This window comes from Scyliorhinus torazame, chromosome 5 (assembly GCF_047496885.1).
Source record: "Scyliorhinus torazame isolate Kashiwa2021f chromosome 5, sScyTor2.1, whole genome shotgun sequence".
Taxonomy (NCBI): domain Eukaryota; kingdom Metazoa; phylum Chordata; class Chondrichthyes; order Carcharhiniformes; family Scyliorhinidae; genus Scyliorhinus; species Scyliorhinus torazame.
The window spans coordinates 188859163-188884482 of record NC_092711.1 but is presented as its reverse complement, the minus strand read 5'-3'; the positions used below and the strand labels follow the sequence as shown (position 1 = coordinate 188884482).

At 48.5% G+C, this 25320-nt stretch overlaps 1 protein-coding gene and 1 long non-coding RNA gene across 3 annotated transcripts; one reads left to right on the top strand and one right to left on the bottom strand.

Moving 5' to 3' along the window:
* Positions 1 to 21605, bottom strand: LOC140420836 (uncharacterized). Of its 2 annotated transcripts, XR_011946603.1 has the most exons (3): positions 21242 to 21590; positions 17820 to 17865; positions 1 to 1253 (listed from the first exon to the last, which is right to left on the bottom strand). It is a non-coding gene; the product is annotated as an uncharacterized lncRNA (long non-coding RNA). The 2 variants fall into 2 exon arrangements; XR_011946604.1 differs by lacking the exon at positions 17820 to 17865 and having other exon boundaries at positions 21242 to 21605.
* On the top strand, positions 21485 to 24944 carry LOC140420833 (uncharacterized). Its single transcript, XM_072504905.1, has 2 exons — positions 21485 to 21661; positions 21746 to 24944. Exon 2 carries the CDS (start codon positions 22390 to 22392, stop codon positions 23398 to 23400), a length of 1011 nt encoding a protein of 336 aa, XP_072361006.1. The 5' UTR covers positions 21485 to 21661; positions 21746 to 22389; the 3' UTR covers positions 23401 to 24944.
* The last annotated feature ends 376 nt before the right edge of the window (positions 24945 to 25320 follow it).

Below are 25320 nucleotides of genomic sequence, written 5' to 3'. Positions count from 1 at the left end.
TTAATCAACACATTTTAATTGGAGCTGTTAATAAGTGGAACCACTCAGACACTGAACTGTGTAGTTCATATAACAGAATAATTCAGGATTGAAATAAAAGTTCAGAATCTCGTAAACTAATTTCTGATGAGAGTTCCTGAATTATAGGAAAGATCACAGACAACGGTTCTGAAAGAGACACTGCAGCCCCAAGAACACAATCAGCTATAGATCCAGAATATTAAACTCCAGCCCAGTTACAGGGATTATTAACATCAAACCACAACTGTCAGAATGAGCATGGTTCAGTCCTGGATGTGACTAACAGCAGAATCCAATCCCTAGTCACTTGTGAACTCGCTGGTGTGTCAGCAGGTGGGATGACTGACTGAATCCCTTCCCACACTTGGAGCAGGTGAACACTTTATCTCCGGTGTGAACTCGCTGGTGTGTCAGCAGGTGGAAAGACCGGGAGAATCCCTTCCCACATGCAGAGCAGATGAATGGTCTCTCTCCAGTATGAACTCGCTGGTGTGTCAGCAAGTTGGATGATTGAGTGAATCCCTTCCCACACTCAGAGCAGATGAATGGCCTCTCACCAGTGTGAATTCGCTGGTGTGCAGTGAGGTTGGGTGAAGACTTGAATCCCTTTCCACAGGACATGCAGTTGAATGGTGTCTCTCCAGTGTGAACTCGCTGGTGCTTCAGTAGATCAGAGGAACCAGTGAATCCTTTCCCACATTCAGGGCAAGTGAAAGGTCTCTCCCCAGTATGAATCCGCTGGTGTATCAGCAGGTAAGATGACTGAGTAAATCCCTTTCCGCACTGGGAGCAGGTGAACGGCCTCTCCCCAGTATGAGTACGCCGATGAGTTTCCAGGTCTGATGGGTAATTGAATCGTTTCCCACAATCGGCACATTTCCACGGTTTCTCCATGGTGCAGGTGTCTTTGTGTCTCTCCAGGTTTGATGGTCAATTGAATCCTCGACCACACAGAACACGTGTACAGTTTCTCGCTGTGAATGGTGTGATATTGTTTCAGGTTGTGTAACTTGTCAAAGCTCTTTCCAGTCAGTTCACTGGAACATACTCACTTGGATGTGTGTGTGAATTCATTATTGATGTTTCAAATGTTTTCCCACAGATAGGACAAACAATTCTCCTTCCACATTCATAGACTGATGATATTCAGGTGCAGATGAGTTCAGTGGCTCAGATCTTGATGTAATGTTTGGTTTGAGTTTCCCGTCTGCAAATCCTCCGCTTCTAACTTTCTGTAAGATGATTTTACAAAAGTCATCACTGTCAGTACAGGATAGAAATTCAGAACAGACAATTCTAGTTTCTAAGGGACCTATTTTCCTCTCTTGTTCCCCAAAGGTGCAATCCCCATCCCACACACCTCCCTGTGCTGAAATCCAAACAAAGGTTTGGACATTTTTTCTGTATCTTTTTAACAAACTTGTACACCTAGAGATAACAATATGTTTGATTATTCACTTCAGTCATTACTCGTGACAAAAAATTAATCTGAAACCCCCTGACTGACCATAAATAGCAGACGTCAACCTTGCGTCCAAAACTTACTGTGTGGAGATTTAACGAGCGTTGGTGAAGGTGATTTCTCCAAACCTCTCAGGGTTTCCTTCTTTCTTTCTCTCCCTCGAACTATGTTAGTCATCGAATTTACAGTGCAGAAAGAGGCCATTCAGCCCATCGAGTCTACACCGGCCCCCGAGAAGAGCACCCTTCCCAAGACCACCTCCACCCTATCCCTGTAACCCAGTTAAGCCTGGGGTCAGTCTCATGGCAGATTCTGGTTCTCGTCCTGATGATGAATTAACTCCAGTTAAATATTGAGAAGACTGAAGACAATTTTCAATCCCTGCTCCAATCTCCATTCACTAGATTCCTCTCCCTGCAACACTCTTGAGATTAAGTCAGTCTGGTCACAATTGATCTCAGGATAAGTTGTTGGCCTCATTTCTGTGTCATCACTCAGATCTCCTGTTTGCATCTGCCCTGATGAGCATGAGTCAAACAGCTTCCTCGGCCTGTTTCGTTTTTCAGTAGTACTCGGGTTTTGTAACAAACGAGCAACGATTTCAAACTCTCTTCCCAAACCTGCCCTAATGTCTCCTTTTGTCAGACTTTGTTTTATAATTTTCCATTGAAGTTCAATGGGATGATGGACGGCACAGTAGTTAGCACAGCACCAGGGTCCGTATTTGATGTTGGCCTTCCTTGCGTGACTGTAAAATTTACACGTTCTTAAGTGGGTTTCCTCCTGGTGCTCCAGTTTCTTCCCAAAGTCAAAAAATGTACATGTTAGGTGGATTAATTGTCCCAGTGTCCAAAATGTTAGGTGAGATTACCGAGTTACGGGGATGGGATAAGGACATGAGCCTGTGTGGGGTCTCTTTTCAGAAGGTCGGTGCAGACCCGGTGGCCTCCTCCCGTGCTGTAAGGTTTCCATGATTGATGATGTTCATATAGCTGTTGAAACCCTGATCTCCCGTTTTTACAACAACCCACTGATTTCACATCAAATTCTATGCAGCCTCTGGATAGGGGCCACGCATGCTCCCTGGAGCGCATTGCCCCCGATAAAGATGGCTGTCACGCTTGCACTCTCCAGCTCACTGCCCCATATAAAGATGGCGGCTGTTAACTAGGACTATTTCCGGTAACCTGAGACGCATCTCTGAATCTAATTTCCCTTTCATTGCGAAAGTGAGATCGGTATTTTTTTTATTCGGAGTTACAAATCTCCACTGCATGTTTATGAAGCCTTACCGCCCACTCCACTGACTTAATTTCTCTCTCCCCCCCCCCCCTATCGACTCCAGTACTCAATTGTTCTCTATTGTTCCTTATTCGCTCCTCGCAGCTTCTGTGACAGCCCGCACTACGCATGCGCTATTCACAATTTGAACTGCGCCGACGCGGATCTCCTGTGGTGAGAATTGGGCACATTTTAACCCGCGGCGAATGCTGGCCAAACACTCCGCCATTCCAATTCATGTTGTTTAATAGAAATAATTAATCGGCGATGCGATTACAATTGCAGCTACTGACCACGGTACAATATTCAAATGATTAACTCAATTGATACAGCAACTAACCAGCGTTCTCCTCCCACCACGTTCTGCCTAGGTGAACCTAACAACAGTAAAAGTTCCTATAGTTAAATGTAAATGCACAATGAAATGAAAATCGCTTATTGTCACAAGTAAGCTTCAATGAAGCTTCAAAAAAGCCCCTAGTCGCCACATTCCGGCACCTGTTCGGGGAGGCTGGTATGGGAATTGAACCGTGCTGCTGGCCTGCTTTAAAAGCCAGCGATTTAGCCCAGTGTGTTAAACCAACCAAGTAGAGTGAAGTGATATTATTTTTACCTTGGACAGATCAGTTAAACTACCCCTTGTCTGTAAGAATGTGCTGATAATGGGTCAAATATTTTGAGTTTTGAAAGCTGCAATGTCAACTAATAGGAAAACTGGTTAAATCCTTTTGCTTATGTGCAGCATTTGGTCGCTATGCTACCAAAAAGGACATAAAGGTTCGGAGAGGATACAGAAGAGGTTTCCCAGGATGTCATCTTGTCTGAAGGATATTCGCTCTGAGGAGATTGGATGAACTCTGATTGTTTTCACTGGAACCACGGAGGTTGAGGGGCAACCTGATAGAGGTATATAAAATTGAGTGGCATAGGCACAGTGGATAGTGAGACACATTTTCCCAGGGTGGAAAAGTCAATTGGAAGAGAACATACGTTTAAGATGCGAGGGAGAAAGTTTAATAGAGATCTACGAGGCAAAGGTTCACTGCCACGGGAGGTGGTGGAAGCAGATACAATAGCGATGTCTAAGAGTCATCTTGACGAATACATGATTAGGACGGAAATAGAAGGATATAGACCCTGGAGTGCAGAAGGTTCTAGTTTAGACAGGTATCATTATCCGCACAACTTGGAAGGCCGAAGGACCTGTATGTTCTTGGTATGGTCTCCCTCTGGTGTGACTTTGCTGTTCTGACAGTGAGTGGGATCACCAAGTGAATTCATTTCCTAATTCAGCTGGTAAATTAACTTTTTAATGAAAGGATTACACCCGCTTAGATGGAAATCCAAAATCCTTCTGACCCGAGTTTCACATCGTCAGCACTCTCCTCTTGAAACTCTCCAGCAAAACATCGTGGAAGCTGGAATTCTGAAATATAAACAGAACATTCTGGAAATACTCAGCAATCTGGTAGCATCTGTGCAGAGAGAGACAGAGTTTGCATTTCAGGCCTATGATTGTTCATCAGAACTGCACTGCATCAGTGCACAGACCTGATATCAGGGCTGGTTTAGCACAGGGCTAAAGAGCTGGCTTTTAAAGCAGACCAAGGCAGGCCAGCAGCACGGTTCAATTCCCGTACCAGCCTCCCCGAACAGGTGCCGGAATGTGGTGACTAGGGGCTTTTCACAGTAACTTCATTGAAGCCTACTTGTGACAATAAGTGATGTTCATTTGAAAGATTAACTTTCTTTTTCCATCCACAGTATGCTAAGTATTTCCAGAATTCTCTGCTTTAATTTCTGCTGAGAAAGGTTGCTCCTGATTTGCACCATGGATTCATTGCTAACTGATGTTTATTCTCGTCTATCCACAGTTTACTATCCTGTCAAATCTTAAACGACCAAGTCATCCTTCACTGTTTTTAGCCAGAGAAGACATTTAGAGCATGTCCAATCTTTTGTGAGATGTAATCCGAGAGTTTGTCATCATTGCTGTTTTTCTTTCTTTGTTAAAATGTTAATTCAAAGGCTCAGCCAGCATTTATTGCCCTTGAGGGCTGTGATAAGCTGCCTTCTTGAACCGCTGCAGTCCATCTGGTGTAGGTACCATCTGGTTTCATTCCTGTATGTAGTCTTTGTAGTAGCTTCATACAACTGAGTATCTGTTGGGCCATTTTGGAGGGCATTTAAGAGACAATCACATTGCTGTGGGACATGTTTCACATGTAGGTAAGGTTTCCTTACCTAAAGGAGTATTAGTGAACAAATTGACAATGGTTTCATGGCCATTATTAGTCTTTAAATTCCAGATTTGGAATGTGGTGGGATTCTGATCTAGGTCCCCAGTGCATTACCCTGGGTCTCTAAATTACCAGTCCAGTGACAATACCACTGCCTCCTCATAGGTTGTTGCATCTACTCCAGTTCTTCTAGATACAGAGACCTGACCTCATTTGAATAGCAAATTCACTATTTTCCCCAAATATCTGTCTGTTGCAGTATTTCAGTCACTTTCCCATAAGTGAAGGAAGTTGGAATGGAATGAGCAGGCCCAGTGAGCCAGTGTGTAACATTCCGGGGACCCATTTTTACCAACTGGCCGACCACGCCGGCTGACCTTCTGGACCCATGCTGGCCAATCTTCGCAGACCACGCCGGCCGACCTTCGCGACTAACGTGGGCCAACCTTGACTTCGGGTGCCGGGGCTAGCACTCCCTCTCCAACAGTGAGACACTCCCTCAGTACTGACCCCCTGACAGCGAGATATTCTCTGAGTACTGACACTCTGATAGTGAGGGACTCCTACAGTACTACTCTCTGAGAGTGCAGTACCCGCTCAGTACTGAGCCTCCGACAGCGAGGCACTCCTTCAGTACTGACCCTCTGCCGGTGTGACATTCCCTCAGTACTGACCCTCTGACAGTGAGGGACTCCTTCAGTACTGCTATCTGGAAGTGCAGGGCTGCCTCAGTAGTGACCCTCCGACAAGTGAGACACTCCAAAAGTGAGACATTCAGTACTGACCCTCTGACAGTGAGACACTCCCTCAGTACTCACCCTCTGACAGTGAGACACTCCCTCAGTACTCACCCTCTGACAGTGAGACACTCTCTCAGTACTGCTCTCTGAGAGTGCAGTGCTCCTTCAGTACTGAGCCTCCGACAGTGAGATGCTCCCTTAGTATTGACCCTCTGGCAGTGAAGCATCCCCTCAGTGTGGAACCTCTGACAGTGTGACACTCCTTCAGTGCTGACTGTCTGATTGTGAAGCACTTGCTCAGTACTGACTTTCGGATGGCGAGGCACTCTCTCAGCACTGACCCCCTGACAGTGAGACATTCTCTCTATACTGACACTCTGGAAGTGAGGGAGCCCGTCAGTGCTGACTCTCTTGACAGTGCAGCACTCGCTCGGCATTTTTTTTTTAAAAAGGTATTTTATTCAGCAAATTTTCAACAATTTTACAATTCCAAACCACCCCGCAAAAACTCCAGCCCCTGCAAACCACCCCTCTCAACAATCAACTGTAACCAACTCCCGAAAATCCGTGAACAGACCATAACAATTGTAGAACCCATCACTCACCCCCTCAGAGCAAACATCACCTTTTCCAGGGTCAAAAACTCCCGCCGATCATCCCCGCCACGCCGAGGCACACAGTGGAGAAGCTGACCTCCACCACAACAAAACCAGTCTACGAGCAATCAGCGAGGCGAAGGTTAAACATCTTCCCCCACATCCGCCTGCAGCTCCGGGTGGTCCGACACCCCCAAATGGTTTCTAGGGGACCGGGCTCCATGACCGCATGTACTACCCCCAAAATGGTGCTGAACACCGTCCTTCAAAATCTTTCCAGCTTCGGGCAGGACCAAAACATATGCATATGATTCACACCCAAACCACTCGCAGACATCCTCCATCCCCTCGAGCCGCCCAATGATAATACAACAATTTGGAAGGCCTAACCCCCCCACCCTGCAGTATCACCCTCCTAATCCTCGCCACCTCCCCATCTCAAACAAACAAGATCAACCTGTCAACCCCTTGAAAAATGCCTTGGGCAAAAGGACCGGCAGGCATTTAATCAAAAACAGGAATCGTGGCAAAACATTCATCTTAATTGCCTGCACCCGGCCCTCCAATGACAGGGAGATTGTCCCACCTCAGCAAATCAGTCTTCATCCTCCCCACCAAACTAGTGAAGTTAAATTTCTGAAGCCCTGCCCAATCCTGGGTCACCTGCACCCCCAAACACAATGGTAGCCACCCCACATCTGCTCCCACTCTGGAGGGAAACCACAAAATACTCACTTTTCCCTAAATTCAGTTTGTACCCTGAGAACGTCCCAATCTCTAGAGCAACCCCATTATACCCCACACCAAAGTGCTTGGCTCCGAAACATAGAGCGACAATTCATCTGCGTATAAGGACACCCTATGTTCCACCCCCACCTCATTATCTCCTTCCACAACCCGGAGCGCCTCAGCGCAATAACCAGGGGCTCCGTGGAAACAGAAGGGAGGACATAGGGCATCCCTGCCTCGTACCCCAGTGTAATGCAAAATACCCTGAATTCCTGCTGTTTGTGCGCACTCGCCATTGGCCCCTTAGAGCTGCATCCACGCCACAAACCAGCCCAATCCAAAATTTCTCCAATACTGCCATTAAATAATTCCACTCCACCAATCAGACGCCTTCTCTGCATTTAACGCCACCACCACCACTGTCTCCCTCCCCTCTGCCGGAGAAAGCACCACGTTCAGCAAACCCCTCACAATCGAGGACAAGTGTCTTCTCTTCACGAACCCCATCTGGTCCTCCTCCAAATCACCCTTGGGAGACACCCTTCCAACCTGAACACCAACATCTTTTCCAATATCTTGGCATCTACATTCAGCAGAGATATGGCCCTATACGACCCACACTCCACTGGATCATTAGTCTTTCTTCAACAACAGCGAGACGGAAGCCTGCCCTATTGTCGCGGCAAGAGCCCCCACCCATCGCATCCTCAAACATTCCCACCATCAATGACGCCAGCTTGTCCTTAAATCTTTTATAAAATTCGACCGGAAACCCATCGGGCCCCACTGCTTTCTCTGCCTGAATCCTGCCAATTGCCACCTTCACCTCCTACTCCCCCAACAGCCCTCTCCACTTCTCCCAACCTCAGACATGCCAGCCCATCCAGAAACTCCCTTATCTCCCGCTTCTCCTCCAGGGGCTCTGACCTGTCCAGGTCCCTATAGAACCCCTCGAACAGAAGATTAATCTGTTCCGGAGCCACCACCAATTCTTCGGTCTTATCCCATACACAAACTATCCCCCTCACGGACGCCTTTCTTCGGAGCTGATCTGCCAACATCCCTCCCCATACTCATAGACAGCTTCCATTGCCTTTCTCAGCTGATGCGCAACTTACTCCATGCAGAATATGTCAAACCTCACCTGTAATTCCTTCCTCTTTGCAAGGCAACCCGGGTCCGGGTCCCCCACGTACCTCCCATCCACCTCCAAAATCTCTTCTATCAAAGTTTGGCGATCCTCCCTTTCCACCCTGGCCTTCAAAAAGATCACCTCACCCCTCAACACCGTCTTCAGAGCCTTCCAGTCCACCAACTGCAAGACCTCCCCCATTCAATGAAACCGCACATACTCCTCAATCACCTTCCCTGTCTTGTCACAGAAGCTCCAGTTCGCCAATAACCCCACATCCATTCTCCACCCTGGCCTCAGGGCTGCCCCCCATCTCCAAAACCACATCCATCCATTCGGACCTCTTACCCCAGCCAACAGTGCCCTTCCCACCACAAAAAAGTTAATCCTCCCATGTTTGCATGGGTTTCGCCCTCACAACCCAAGAGATGTGCAGGGTAGGTGGATTGGCCATGCTAAATTGTCCCATAATTGGAAAAAGATGAATCAAGTACTCTAAATTTATATATTTTTTAATTAATCCTCGAATACACCTTGTGCACTGGGGAGAAAAATGAATACTCTCAATCCCTTGGGAGTAAAAATCTCCATGGGTCCACTCCCCCCCCCCAACCCAGGTCGCTCATGAGCCCATCCAATCCCTCACAACCCCCCCCCCCCCCCGGTCTGTGAGCACGGCAGGGACCTGTCCACCTTTGGCAGCATGGTAGGTAGTGGTTAGCACAGTTGCTTCACAGCTCCAGGATCCCAGGTTCGATTCTCGGCTTGGGTCACTGTCTGTGCGGAGTCTGCACGTTCTCCCCATGTTTGCGAGGGTTTCTTCCAGGTGCACCGGTTTCCTCCCAGTCCAAAGGTGTGCAGGTTAGGTGGATTGGCTATGCTAAATTGCCCTTAAGTGTCCAAAAAAGGTCAGGTGTGGTTACAGGGAAAGGCTGGAGGTGCGGGGATAGGGTGGAGGTATGGGTTTAGGTCAGGTCCTCTTTCCAAGGACCGGTGCAGACTCGATGGGTAAAATGGCCTCCTCATGCACTGTAAATTCTATGATGCTGTGACAGAGTAGAGAAGGCTGTGGGGGCCCACATCGAGGTATACAAAATTATGAAGGATATAAGTAGGTTATGTAGGGAGAAACATTTCCCCATAGAATCCCTGTACAAAAGAAGGCCCTTCAGCCCTTCGATATGCACCAACTCTCAGAACAGCTTACCTAGGCCCCACTCCCTTGGCCTACCCTAGTGAGTACACCTAACCTACACATCTTTGGATACTAAGGGGAAATTTAGTGTGTCCAATCCACCTAACCTGCCCATCTTTGGACTGTGGGAGGAACTGGAGCACCCAAAGGAAACCACAGAGACACAGGGAAAACAAGCAAACTCCACCCAAGGGTGGAATCGAACCCTGGTCTCTGACACTGAGGCAGCAGTGCTTAATAGGGCCCAAGCCCTACTATTGAAACCCAAATGAAACACCTGACTCACCCAACCCTTCCGAAGCTGACCTGATCCTTCACGCTCAAATAGGTCCCCTGTTCATCACCACATCAGCTTTTAAACTCTTCAAGTACGCAAAATCTCTCGATCTCGGTCCCATCAATCCCCTCACGTTCCACGTCACTATTTTGACTGGGAGTCTCTCAGCCTCCACCCATCCCTCCTATCCGCCATTATCTGAACCCCAGGCCCGCCTCAACCCTTTGTTACATATGAACTAGGAGCAGGAGTAGGCCATCTGGTCCCCTCAAGCCTGCTCTGCCATTCAACGAGATCATGGCTGATCTTTTGTGGACTCAGCTCCACTTTCAGGCCCGAACACCATAACTCTTAATCCCTTTATTCTTCAAAAAACGATCTATCATTATCTTAAAAACATTTAATGAAGGAGCTTCAACTGCTTCACTGGGCAAGGAATTCCATAGATTCACAACCCTTTGGGTGAAGAAGTTCCTCCTAAACTCAGTCCTAAATCTACTTCCCCTTATTATGAGGCTAAGCCCCCTAATTCTGCTTTCACCCGCCAGTAGAAACAACCTGCCCACATCTATCCTATCTATTCCCTTCATAATTTAATGTTTCTATAAGATCCCCCCTCATCCTTCTAAATTCCAACGAGTACAGTCCCAGTCTACTCAACCTCTTCTCATAATCCAATCCCTTCAGGTCTGGGATTAACATAGTGAATCTCCTCTGCACACTCTTCAGCGCCAGTACGTCTGTTCTCAGGTAAGGAGACCAAAACTGAACACAATACTCCAGGTGTGACCTCACGAACACCTTATACAATTGCAGCATAACCTCCCTAGTCTTAAACTCCATCCCTCTAGCAATGAAGGACAAAATTCCATTCGCCTTCTTAATCACCTAGTGCACCTGTAAACCAACTTTTTGCGACTCATGCACCCAGGTCTCTCTGCACAGCAGCATGTTTTAATATTTTATCATTTGAATAATAATCCCTTTTGCTGTTATTCCTACCAAAATGGATAACCTCATATTTGTCAACATTGTATTCCATCTGCCAGACCCCAGCCCATTCACTTAACCTATCCAAATCCCTCTGCAGATTTCCGGTATCCTCTGCACTTTTTGCTTTACCACTCATCTTAGTGTCGTCTGCAAACTTGGACACATTGCCCTTGGTCCCCAACTCCAAATCATCTATGTAAATTGTGAACAATTGTGGGCCCAACACTGATCCTTGAGGGACACCACTAGCTACTGATTACCAACCAGAAAAACACCCATTAATCACCACTCTATGCTTTTTATTAATTAACCAATCATCTACTAATTACTGGAGAGAATTCTTCGAGACAGGATCTACTCCCATTTGGAAGCAAATGGACGTATTAGTGAGAGGCAGCATGGTTTTGTGAAGGGGAGGTCATGTCTCACTAACTTGATAAGAGTTTTTCGAGGAGGTCACTAAGATGATTGATGCAGGTAGGGCAGTGGATGTTGTCTATATGGACTTCAGTAAGGCCTTTGACAAGGTCCCTCATGGTAGACTAGTACAAAAGGTGAAGTCACACAGGATCAGGGGTGAGCTGGCAAGGTGGATACAGAACTGGCTAGGTCATAGAAGGCAGAGAGTAGCAATGGAAGGATGCTTTTCTAATTGGAGGGCTGTGACCAATGGTGTTCCACAGGGATCAGTGCTGGGACCTTTGCTCTTTGTAGTATATATAAATGATTTGGAGGAAAATGTAACTGGTCTGATTAGTAAGTTTGCGGACGACACAAAGGTTGGTGGAATTGCGGATAGCGATGAGGACTGTCAGAGGATACAGCAGGATTTAGATTGTTTGGAGACTTGGGCGGAGAGATGGCAGATGGAGTTTAATCCGGACAAATGTGAGGTAATGCATTTTGGAAGTTCTAATGCAGGTAGGGAATATACAGTGAATGGTAGAACCCTCAAGAGTACAGGTCCGCAGGTCATTGAAAGGGGCAACACAGGTGGAGAAGGTAGTCAAGAAGGCATACGACATGCTTGCCTTCATTGGCCGGGGCATTGAGTATAAGAATTGGCAAGTCATGTTGCAGCTGTATAGAACCTTAGTTAGGCCACACTTGGAGTATAGTGTTCAATTCTGGTCGCCACACTACCAGAAGGATGTGGAGGCTTTAGAGAGGGTGCAGAAGAGATTTACCAGAATGTTGCCTGGTATGGAGGGCATTAGCTATGAGGAGCGGTTGAATAAACTCGGTTTGTTCTCACTGGAACGAAGGAGGTTGAGAGGAGACCTGATAGAGGTCTACAAAATTATGAGGGGCATAGACAGAGTGGATAGTCAGAGGCTTTTCCCCAGGGTAGAGGGGTCAATTACTAGGGGGCATAGGTTTAAGGTGAGAGGGGCAAGGTTTAGAGTAGATGTACGAGGCAAGTTTTTTACGCAGAGGGTAGTGGGTGCCTGGAACTCGCTACCGGAGGAGGCGGTGGAAGCAGGGACGATAGTGACATTTAAGGGGCATCTTGACAAATACATGAATAGGATGGGAATAGAGGGATACGGACCCAGGAAGTGTAAAAGATATAGTTTAGTCGGGCAGCATGGTCGGCACGGGCTTGGAGGGCCGAAGGGCCTGTTCCTGTGCTGTACATTTCTTTGTTCTTGATCTGTCCATGCTACCACTTTCCCCTTAATGCCATGCATCTTTATTTTGTGCAGCAACCTTTTGTGTGGCACCTTGTCAAGGGCTTTCTGGAAATCCAGATATACCACATCCTTTGGCTCCCCGTTATCTACCGCACTGGTAATGTCCTCAAAAAATTCCACTAAATTAGTTAGGCATAACGTGCCCTTTATGAACCCATGCTGTATCTGCCCAATGGGACAATTTCCATCCAGATGCCTCGCTATTTCTTCCTTGATGATAGATTCCAGCATCTTCCCTACTACCGAAGTTAAGCTAACTGGCCTATAATTACCTGCCTCTCTCATCCCATTGTAATTCTGCCGACCTCCTTTTTTAAACAGTGGTGTCACATTTGCTAATTTCCAATCCGCCGGGACCACCCTAGAGTCTAGTGAATTTTGGTAAATTATCACTAGTGCATTTGCAATTTCCCTAGCCATCTGTTTTCGCACTCTGGGATGCATTCCATCAGGGCCAGGAGACGTGTCTACCTTTAGCCCCATTAGTTTGCCCATCACTACCTCCTTAGTGATAACAATCTTCTCAAGGTCCTCACCTGTCATAGCCTCATTTCTATCAGTCACTGGCGTGTTATTTGTGTCTTCCACTGTGAAAACCGATCCAAAAAACCTGTTCAGTTCCTCAGCCATTTCCTCATCTCCCATTATTAAATCTCCCTTCTCATCCTCTAAAGGACCAATATTTACCTTAGCCACTCTTTATTGTTTTATATATTTGTAGAAACTTTTACTATCAGTTTTTATATCCTGAGCAAGTTTACTCTCAATCTACCTTACTCTTATAGCTTTTTTAGTAGCTTTCTGTTGCCCCCTAAAGATTTCCCAGTCCTCTAGTCTCCTACTAATCTTTGCCACTTTGTATGCTTTTTCCTTCAATTTGATACTCTCCCTTATTTCCTTCGATATCCTCGGTCGATTTTCCCTCTTTCTACCATCCTTCCTTTTTGTTGGTATAAACCTTTGCTGAGCACTGTGAAAAATTGCTTGGAAGATTCTCCACTGTTCCTCAACTGTTTCTTTTTTTTTAAAAATATGTTTCTATGAAGAATTTTTTAACAATATTTCCAACCATATCAACAAACAACCCCCACAACAAAGAAAAGAAATAAAGCTCGTGTGGCAAGACATGAACATGGCCAGTCAATACGATACATAACTTTGTACATAGGATTCTTCCCGTACATGTCAGTTTCCGGATCATTCATGTATTTTCTTGCTCAAATGCCCCTCAGAGAACCCCCCCCCCCCGCCACGAACGATGTCCCCCCTCCCCCCCGGGTTGCCGCTGCTGCTGTCCGACCCTCATCTAACGCTCCGTGAGATGGTCTAGGAACGGTTGCCACTGCTTGTAGAACCCCTGCACAGACCCTCTCAAGGCAAACTTTATCCTATCCAACTTGATAAACCCAGCCATATTGTTTATCCAGGCCTCCACGCTGGGGGGTGTCGCCTCTTTCCACATTAGCAAGATCCTTCGCCGGGCTACTAGGGACGCAAAGGCCAGTATGCCGGCCTCTTTCGCCTCCTGCACTCCCGGCTCGTCCACTACTCCAAATATTGCTAGCCCCCAGCTTGGCTTGACCCGGACTTTCACCACCTTAGATACTGTTCCCGCAACTCCCCTCCAGAACCCCTCCAGTGCCGGGCATGACCAAAACATATGGACATGGTTCGCCGGACTCCCTGAGCTCCTCCCACAACTGTCCTCCACCCCAAAGAACCTACTCAGCCTCGCCCCAGCCATATGCGCTCTATGAACCACCTTAAATTGTATCAGGCTAAGCCTGGCACACGAGGAAGAGGAATTAACCCTACTTAGGGCATTAGCCCACAGCCCCTCCTCAATCTCCTCCCCCAACTCTTCTTCCCATTTACCCTTCAGCTCCTCTACCAAAGCCTCCCCCCCTCTTCTTTCATCTCCTGGTATATCGCCGACATCTTGCCCTCCCCGACCCATACGCCCAAAATCACCCTCTCTTGAATCCCCTGTGCCGGGAGTAGCGGAAATTCCCTCACCTGTCGCCTCACAAACGCCCTCACTTGCATGTATCTGAAAGTGTTTCCCGGGGGTAGCCCAAATATCTCCTCCAGCGACCTTAAGCTCGCAAACGTCCCGTCAATGAACAGGTCCCCCATTCTTCTGATCCCTGTCCGATGCCAGCTCTGAAACCCCCCGTCCATCTTTCCTGGGACAAACCGATGGTTCTCTCTAATCGGGGACCATACCGATGCTCCGTTGCACCCCTGTGCCGTCTCCACTGCCCCCAGATCTTTAGCTTTGCCGCCACCACCGGGCTCGTGGTGTACCTTGTCGGCGAGAGCGGCAGCGGTGCCGTCACCAGCGCCCCCAGGCTCGTTCCTTTGCAGGAAGCCATCTCCAACCTCTTCCACTCTGCCCCCTCTCCCTCAATCACCCATTTACGGATCATTGCCACGTTGGCTGCCCAATAGTAGCCACCCAAATTCGGCAGCGCCAGCCCTCCATCCCTGCTATGCTCCAGGAACCCCCTCCTTACCCTCGGGGTCTTACTTGCCCACACAAATCCCATAATGCTCCTACTTACCCTCTTAAAGAAGGCCTTAGTAATCACAATTGGGAGGCATTGGAATACAAAAAGAAACCTCGGGAGGACCACCATTTTAACCGACTGTACCCCACCCGCCAGCGAGAGTGGCAGCATGTCCCACCTTTTAAAGTCCTCCTCCATCTGTTCCACCATCTGCGTCAAATTAAGCTTGTGCAGTGCCCCCCAGCTCCTAGCTACCTGAATCCCCAAGTATCGAAAACTCCCTTCCGCCCTCCTCAACGGTAGGTCGTCTATCCCTCTTTCCTGGTCCCCCGGGTGGGTCACAAAGAGCTCGCTCTTTCCCATATTGAGCTTATATCCCGAAAAGTCTCCAAAGTCCCGTAGGATCTGCATTACCTCAACCATCCCCTCCACTGGATCCGCCACGTACAGCAACAGGTCGTCTGCGTACAGCGACACTCGATGTTCCTCTCCCCCTCGAACCACCCCCTTCCATTTCCCCGACTGCCTTAACGCCATGGCCAAAGGTTCAATTGCTAATGCAAACAGCAGAGGGGACAGGTGGCACCCCTGCCTCGTCCCTCGATACAACCTGAAATACTCCGACCTTCACCGGACGGTGACCACACTCACCACCGGGGCTTTATACAGGAGCTTAACGCAACTGATAAACCATCCACCGAACCCAAACCTCCTCAACGCTTCCCAGAGATACTCCCACTCTACCCGATCAAAGGCCTTCTCCGCATCCATGGCTGTCACTATCTCCGCTTCTCCCTCCACCGATGGCATCATTATCACATTTAGGAGCCTTCGCACATTAGTATTTGACAGTTTACCCTTTACGAATCCCGTCTGGTCCTCGTGAATCACCCCCGGGACACAGTCCTTAATCCTCGTGGCCAACATTTTTGCCAGCAACTTAGCATCCACGTTAAGGAGCGAGATCGGTCTATACGACCCACATTGCAGTGGGTCCTTATCCCGCTTCAAGATCAAAGAGATCATCGCCTCCGACATTGTCGGGGGCAGGGTCCCCCCCTCCCTTGCTTCATTGAAAGTCCTTACCAACAACGGGGCTAACAGGTCTACATACTTCCTATAAAACTCCACCGGGAACCCATCCGGCCCCGGAGCCTTCCCTGCCTGCATGCTCCCCAGTCCTTTAACCAGCTCCTCCATCCCAATTGGCGCCCCCAGACCAACCTCCTCCTGCTCCTCCACCCTTGGGAACCTCAATTGGTCCAGAAATCGCCACATCCTCTCTTTTCCCCCTGGGGGTTGGGACCTATACAGCTCCTCGTAAAAGGCCTTAAAAGCCTCATTCACTTTCCCCGCACTCCGCACCGTAGTTCCCCTACCATATTTGACTCCGCCTATTTCCGTCGCTGCCGTCCTCTTACGGAGCTGATGTGCCAGCATCCGACTCGCCTTCTCCCCATATTCACATGTCGCCCCCTGTGCCTTCCTCCACTGTGCCTCTGCCTTCGCTGTGGTCAACAGGTCGAACTCCTTCTGGAGACTTCGTCTCTTCCTGAGTAGTCCCTCATCAGGAGCCTCTGCTTAGCTCCGATCCACCCTTAAAATCTCCCCTACTAACCTCTCCCATTCCCTGCCCTCCCTCTTCGCCCTGATGGAGATTAACTCTCCCCTAACCACCGCCTTCAGCGCCTCCCATACTACTCCCACCTGCACCTCCCCGTTGTCGGTGGCCTCCAGATACCTTTCCATACACCCCCGCACCCTCCCGCACACTTCCTCGTCTGCCAGCAGTCCCACATCCAGCCTCCACAACGGGCGTTGGTGCCTCTCCTCATCCAGCTCTAGCTCCACCCAATGTGGGGCATGGTCTGAAATGGCTATGGCCGAATATTCCGTTCCCGCTACTTTTGGGATCAGTGCCCTGCCCATAACAAAAAAATCTATCCGTGAGTAGGCCTTATGAACGTGGGAGGAAAAAGAAAATTCTCTGGCCAAAGGCCTGGCAAATCTCCACGGATCTACGCTCCCCATCTGCTCCATAAACCCCCTAAGCACCTTGGCCGCAGCCGGCCTCTTCCCCGTCCTAGATCTGGAGCGATCTAATGCTGGGTCCAGCACCGTGTTAAAATCCCCGCCCATTATCAGGCTCCCTACTTCCAGGTCTGGGATACGCCCCAACATCCGTTTCATGAATCCAGCATCGTCCCAGTTTGGGGCATATACATTCACCAGTACCACCTCCGCCCCCTGCAACCTACCACTCACCATCACGCATCGGCCTCCCTTGTCCGCTACTATGTTCTTGGCCTTGAACGACACCCGCTTTCCCACCAGTATAGCCACCCCTCTATTCTTCGCATCCAGTCCCGAATGGAACACCTGTCCTACCCAACCCTTCCTTAACCTGACCTGATCTGCCACCTTCAGATGTGTCTCCTGAAGCATGGCCACGGCTGCCTTCAGTCCCTTTAGGTGCGCGAACACTCGGGCCCTGTTAACCGGCCCATTTAGGCCTCTCACATTCCACGTGATCAGCCGGATTGGGGGGTTACCTACCCCCCCCCCCCCCCCCCACTAGCCATCTCCTATCTTAGGCCAGTTCCATGCCCGCACCTCCCGCACCCTCCAGTCCCCCAGGCGGGGAACCACCTCTTCCATTTTCAGTTCCCCCTCGGACAGTGCAGCAGCAACCCTAAAAAAAAAACCCTCTCCCCCCCTTTTGCTCCCCCATATTGCTTCCGTGAGTCAGCTGACTTCTGCTGACCCCCGGCTTCCCCCGCCTCCCCGTTGATCTCCCCCGTGTTGGAGTCTCCCCTCCTCCTTACCTTCCTCCACCCCCCCCCTTTTTGTGCGCGGGAAAAAGCCCACGCTTTCCTGAACCAGACCCGCCCCCCGTGTCGCAGCTCCTTTTGCGGCCATTATCCCAGTTCCCTCATCCCCGAGTCTCACCTCCCTCCAGCACCGACGCCCACATTCTCCATCATTGTAATCTCGTCTACAGAAAAGAAAAAAGGACTTTTAGGAATTTTAACCAGAGCTCTACTCACATCCCCATCCATCGCCCCACCCATGAAGTGTTCTTTGCCCCTATTTACAGCCCCCATTTACAACCAACATCTCCCCCCCCCCCCCAGCCACATCCCCTCAGTTCGAGTCCAGTTTTTCCATCTGGATAAAGGTCCAAGCCTCTTCTGGCGTTTCAAAATAATGGTGTCGATCCTGATTGGTGACCCACAGTCGCGCAGGCTGCAACATGCCGAACCTGACTCTTTTTTTAATGCAGCACCGCCTTGGCCCGATTGAAGCCAGCTCTCCTCCTTGCCACCTCCGCGCTCCAGTCCTGGTAGACTCGGATCACCGCATTCTCCCATCTACTGCTCCGCACCTTCTTGGCCCATCTCAGCACACTTTCTTTATCCGTGAAGCGATGGAACCTTGCCACAATCGCCCTTGGCGGCTCATCAGCATTGGTTCTCCTCCCCAGGACCCGGTGAGCCCCCTCCAACTCCAAGGGGGTTGGAGGGGCCTCTGCTCCCATCAGCGAATGGAGCATCGTACTCACATATGCCCCGGCGTCAGCTCCCTCCACTCCTTCGGGAAGACCCAGAATCCGGATGTTTTTCCTCCTCGACCTGTTCTCCAGGACTTCGATTCTCTCGGCCCACCTCCTGTGCTCCGCCTCGCGCGCCTCCATTTTTACCGCCAGGCCCAGGATCTCGTCCTCGTTCTCATTCGTTTTATCCCTCACCTCACGAAGCTCCACCGCCTGGGCCTTCTGGGTCTCCTTCAGCCCCTCGAACGCCAACAGCATTGGCGCCAGCACCTCCTTTTTAAGCTCCTCCACACAGCGCTTACGGAACTCCTGCTGGTCCGGCCCCCATGCTGCTCGATCTCCGCCCTCCGCCATCTTGCTTTTCCCCCCTCGATTTTGCCGCTGCTCCAGAGCCTCTTTTCTTGCCGCTCCACCGCTGATCTCGGCCATATATCGTAAGGGGGGGGGCCTTACTGCACCTTCCCACACGGGATCCGATCAAAAAAGCTCCGTTGGGGCTCCTCTAGTGAGCCCGAAAGTCCGTTGTCGCGGGAGCTGCCGAAACGTGCGGCTTAGCTCCGCATCGCCGCAACCGGAAGTCCTTCCTCAACTGTTTCACCATAAAGTCTTTGCTCCCAGTCTAACTTCTAGCTCTTCTCTCATCTCATTATCATCCCCTTTGTTTAAGCGCAAAACACTAGTGTATGTTTTTACCTTCTCACCCTCCATCTGTATTTTAAATTCCACCATATTGTGATCTCTCCTTCCGAGAGGATCCCTATAAATGAGATCATTAATCAATCCTGTCTCATTACACAAGACCAGATCTAGGACCGCTTGTTCCCTCGTAGATTCCATTACATACTGTTCTAAGAAACTATCGCGGATACATTCTATAAACTCCTCCTCAAGGCTGCCTTGACCGACCTGGTTAAACCAATCGACATGTAAATTAAAATCCCCATGATAACTGCTGTACCATTTCTACATGCATCCGTTATTTCTTTGTTTATTGCCTGCTCCACCATAATGTTACTATTTGGTGGCCTATAGACTACTCCTATCAGTGACTTTTACCCTTACTATTCCTGATTTCCACCCAAATGGATTCAACCTTATCCTCCATAGAACCGATGTCATCCCTTACTATTGCCCGGATGTCATCCTTAAAAACCAGAGCTACACCACCTCCCTTATCATCCACTCTGTCCTTTCGAATAGTTTGATACCCTTGGATATTTAACTCCCAGTCATAACCATCTTTTAACCATGTTTCAGTAATGGCCACTAAATCATAGTCATTCACGATGATTTGCGTCATCAACTCATTTACCTTATTCCGAATACTACGAGCATTCAGGTAAAGTACACTTATGTTGGTTTTTATAGCTCTGTTTTGAATCTTAACACCTTGATCAGTAACCTCTCCAAAGTTATTTTTCCTCTTAACTTTTCTCCTAATTTTCCTTGTCGTTGAACCCATATCTTCATGTAACAACCTGCCGTGTTGTTTTCCATTTATGTTTTTACTTCCCGTTTTATTCCTTTTAGTATTACTGGGCCAATTCACAGAACTCCCCTCAGTCACTGTACCTTGTACTGTCACCCTTTTTGATTTTTGACTGTGGCTTCTCTGTCTTACACTTTCCCCCTTACTGTCTTTTGTATCTGTCCCTGTTTTACTACCTTCCGGCATCGGTTCCCAGCCCCCTGCCACATTAGTTTAAACACTCCCCAACCGCTCTAGCAAATAGACATCAGTTCCAGTCCTGCCCAGGTGTAACCTGTCCAGTTTGTACAGGTCCCACCTCCCCCAGAACCGGTCCCAATGCCCCAGGAATCTGAAACCCTCCCCCTGACACCATCTTTTCAGCCATGTATTCATCCTATATATCCTGTCATTTCTACTCTGACTAGCATGTGGCACCGGTAGTAATCCTGAGATCACTACCTTCGAGGTCCGATTTCTTAACTTCCTTCCTAGCTCCCTGTATTCTGCTATTAGGACCTCATCCTCTTTTTTTAACCTATGTCGTTTGTACCGATGTGTACCACGACCACTGGCTGTTCACTCTCCCCCTCCAGAATGTCCTGTACCCGCTCCGAGACATCCTTGACCCTAGCACCAGGGAGGCAACACACCATCCTGGAGTCTCGTTTGCGGCCACAGAAACACCCTTACAATTGAATCCCCTATAACTATTGCACTGTCACACTTATCACCCCTCCCCTCTGCAGCAGAACCAACCGTGGTGCCACGAGTTTGGATGTTGCTGTTTTCCCCTGAGAGGCCATTCCCCTCAACAGTATCCAAAGCGGTATATCTGTTCTGCAGGGCAATGGCCACAGGAGATTCCTGCACTACTTGCCTCACTCTCTTGCTTTGTCTGGTGGTCACCCTTCCTGCCTGCAGAGTCTGAGCCTGCCTTGTGACCACCTCTCTATACGTGCTATCCACGATGCTCTGCGACTCACTGATGCTCCACAGTGTTACCCTCCCCCCCCCCCCCAATCCACTTCCTCTGGCAAACACCTCTCCCAGTATCGATCTCCTCCCCCCACTTACACACATCCCAGGCCCATCGAAACCTGCTCGACCAGGCTCCAACGACCACGGTCCTCCCCCCCCAATCACACTCCTGTTCACTGGCTCGTGTGGTGACCCATGCCAGAGCCCCCATCTCCCAACCCCCTCCTCAGTATCCTGGCTCCACATACACCAACAATCCTCCACCTCCCTCATATTAAATACAATACAAAACCGTGCCCACAGAATAGAGGAATAAAACCAAAGCCCATGGGCGGGGGGGAGCCGGTGTAGACGCCGAATCTCGAATACCTATCAATACGATGATCGTTGCTCGGGCTTTTTCCATTGACGGTCCTCAATTAACTGGCATCTTCACAGCGCGCTTCGCACACCACAGCCAATGAGGCTGATCCGACCTGAGCCCACCCCTTCTCCATTTTGGTTGAAGGGCTAACCTCTCCCGGTCGGTCCTCCAGATCCGTCCCTCCTTCCTATTGGTCTGGCCATGCCGTCAATCACACTCGGGCTTTGTGATCTAGCGCATGCGCAGTGCCGGTTTCCTATGTGGTGGTCGGGGAGGAGTCGGCAGTAGCCGCCGGAGGCCGCAAAATCCCAATAAAAAGCTGCAGAACCGCGGTTATCCATCCGGGGATTTCTTCCGGAACAGACCCTGATTAACTGTCGCCATCTTGTCTCAGCGAGGAGTTGGTTGTCTGTTCGGTTCTCCTGGTGAGGCATCAGAGTGGGCGGGCTCTTAGTGACCGGGAGAGAAATCGATTGGTTCACTAATTTTATTTATTGTTCTCTTGACAGGATTTGGGCAGAGACGCATTTATTACCCAACCCTAATTGTCCTCCCCAAAGGGAAACCAGAGGAGTGAAAGGGAGAAAACCTGGAGTGAAGGAAATAAATGGTGTGATGGGTTTGGTATTTTGCACAGAAGATGGGGTAATGTATGAAACGGGACGTGACTGCAGTTTGCAAATCAAGAGAGGAAGATAAGTTTTATGCAAACTATAATTGTCTGTTCTGAATTGCTATGGAGGTTTTGTCTGTTCTGAATTTCTATGTTGTATTTACCCATGATTATTTCTGTAAACTCCTTTTTACAGGCATTAGAAGGGAAGGATTTGGAGATGCGAAGTGAAAACAAACAACTTGGTTGAGTCACGATTATTCAAAATCGAATGTCATCAGCCTTTGAATCTAGAAGGAGGAATGGTCATCTGTTCAGTCTCCAAGAGAAGATTTCAAACATCACTGTGACTGGAAAGTCCTGACACATTTACACACACACACACAAATCTCAGCGAACGGACTGTAGAAAGAGCTTCAACCAGTTTCACAGCCTGAAACAACATTACATCATTCAAAGCAGGGAGGAACTGTACACTGTTCTGTGTGTGGATGAAGCTTCAATTGATCATCCAAACCTGGAAACCCACAAAGAGGGGTCATGGAAAAGCTGTGGAAATGTGAGGACTGTGGTAAAGGATTTGATTATCCATCCAGGCTGAAATACCATCAACGCAGTCATACTGGAGAGAGGCCATTCACATGCTCCGTGTGTGGGAAGGGATTTACTCAGAAAACTTCCTTGATGTTACACCAGAGAATTCACACTGAGGAGAGACCTTTCAGCTGCACTTGCTGTGGGAAGAGGTTCAGGTATTCTTCTACCCTCACTACACACCAACGAGTTCACAGTGGGGAGCGGCCATTCACCTGTTCCATGTGTGGAAAGCGATTCACTCAGTCAGCCAGTCTGCTGAATCACCAGCGAGTTCACACAGGAGAAAAGCCGTTTACCTGTTCCACGTGTGGGGAGGGATTCACTCGGTCATCTGGCCTTCTGTCACACCAGCAAATTCACACTGAGGAGAAGCCATTCAGCTGCACGTACTGTAGAAAGAGCTTCGGGCAGTCATCCACCCTCGCTGTACACCAACGTACTCACACTGGGGAGAAACCGTTCATCTGCTCAGAGTGTGGGAAAGGATTCTCTCAGTCATTCGACTTGGTGAGACACCAGCGACTTCACACAGGGGAGAGACCATTCACCTGCTCCGTGTGTGGGAAAGGATTTCCTCGGTTATTCAGCCTCCAGTTACATCAGCGAATTCATACTGAGGAGAATCCATTCAGCTGTAGTACCTGTGGGAAGAGTTTCAGGCAGTCATCTGTGCTCATTGAACACCAACGAATTCACACTGAGGAGAAGCCATTCAGCTGTAGTACCTGTGGAAAGAGGTTCAGACATTCTTCTGCTCTGACTGTCCACCAACGGACTCACACAGGGGAGAGACCATTTACCTGCTCCGATTGTGGGAAAGGATTCACTCAGTCATTCGACCTGGTTAGACACCAACGAATTCACACTGGGGAGAGACCGTTCACCTGCTCCATGTGCGGGAAGGGATTTGCTCGACTATCTGGCCTCCAGTCACACCACCGGATTCACACCTAGGAGACGCTATTCAGCTGCACTTCCTGCGGAAAAAGCTTCAGGCTGTCATTTAAGCTCACTGCACATGAGAATTCATACTGTGGAGAGACCGTTCACCTGCTGTGTGTGTGTGTGGAAAGGGATTCACACCTACAGGCTCACCGGTGCACCTGCTGTGTGTGTGGAAAGGGATTCACACCTGCAGGCTCACCGGTGAATACATAAGTGACTGCAGGTGTTGGATTCTGCTGCGGTTAATCATATCCAGGACTTGTCTGAGTATATTAGATTTGTTCTGCTGATACTAATAACCCTGTAACCGGCTGGAGTTCTAAATTCTGGATCTGTCATTGGTTTTTGGGGCTACAGCCCCATTTGTGATTTTACAGCCCCAAAAGCACCATTTGTGATTTTTCTTTCCCCCCTTAATTCATGATTCCTCAACAGAAACTCCATGACTATGAAATTCTGCACTTTCCTTCAATCCTAAATTGATCTTTGATGAAAAATCTGCAATTCAGTGTCTGAAAGTTTCACTAATTTACCACTCTGATTAGAAATTGTCGTTGAATCCTTGCTGACTGTTCTTAATGACTTGCACATTACACACAATCACCTCTCCCTAATGGAATGATTAAGGAATATGAACAGGGGCATATTTTACAAACATCAAAAAAGCCTCATCGCTCAACGTTGATATTGAAGTTTGGAAGTCGCTGCGTTCAATCATTTCTGACACGGCGGCAGCAGCAGCAACATTTTGTAACCTTAACATCGGTGGTGGGAAAAATATTAAAATCCCTTCTGAATAAGGGTGGACAAACAGTTCTGGAAGATGGGACTATCGGGTTACAGTGAAGTGAAAAGATGTGTAAAGGCTTGAATGTAAGGTAAATACCAACATCAACTCATTAGGCTGAATGGCCTGTCACAGCTCTGCACATCCTGTATAATTCTATATGAGGCTTCAACTGGAAGGATCAGTCACTCCATCGCCAGATACAGTCTGTAAGAATTCTGTTCTTTCGTTGTGTATGTATTAATATAGTCTGTCGGGAGTTGTGTTCTTGTGTGTTGATCTGTAGGTTAGAATCTGGTGGTCGCACCATTGCTTTGAACAAGCTTGCATGAGTTTTGAACTGAGATAGTAGGAGTTATATATAACCACAGAGGAATTTGTGAGCTCTCATTAACCTGTGAATGTTATTCACATGAACACACCTACGCTTGGTCAAGAGCCACATAACTGTAGTGAAATGTCGATGAATAGTTCTAATTGGTAACCTCAGGAGAGCCAGTTGGGGAGTTTCCAGCACAAGAACAGTCTTCCTGGGGATGGAGCGGTGGAGAAAAGAACCAAGGAAAGAAAACAAGTAATAATGAAGTAAAAAGTTGAAACTCCATAGGAATACCAAAGGCTACAAGGAAAGAAGTATGTTCTGCTGTCAAGACACAACACGCAAAGTATAAAGCTTATGTTGTTCTGTAAATCACTGCCTGTACTTTTAGCTTTAGTCTTTCAGTTTGCCTGCTCGTTCCCTTGATAAAGTTGCTCCATAACTAAACCGTATTCTCATGTCCTGATTCTGATGTAAGAGTTCTAATCCCTACAACCAGAAAGTTCACACCCAGTGAGATGATGTTCATCTGCTCCATATGTGGGATATAATGATTTTTAAAGAAAGAAAAATTGGCGAAAGATGTAAGATCAGGGCTTTGACAAGTGGAAACTTTAGAGACAGTTTGTCCTGGTGGGCTACTGGAAGGAGGGGGCGGGGGGAGGAGCAGCAGAGGCAGCTGATCAGATTGTCTCAATCTCTATGACAAAAAAGCTGCATGAACTCCTCACACTTGTTTTTGGAGGTTCGGATAGAAGAAACTGGAGAGAGGGAGAACCCGTCAAAAGGAGCCTAACTTGTGTTAGACATATTAAAAAGACTT

Bases quoted from the DNA above. Each gene is read 5' to 3' on its own strand.
- LOC140420833 (XM_072504905.1), top strand. From the start codon at position 22,390: ATGGAAAAGCTGTGGAAATGTGAGGACTGTGGTAAAGGATTTGATTAT.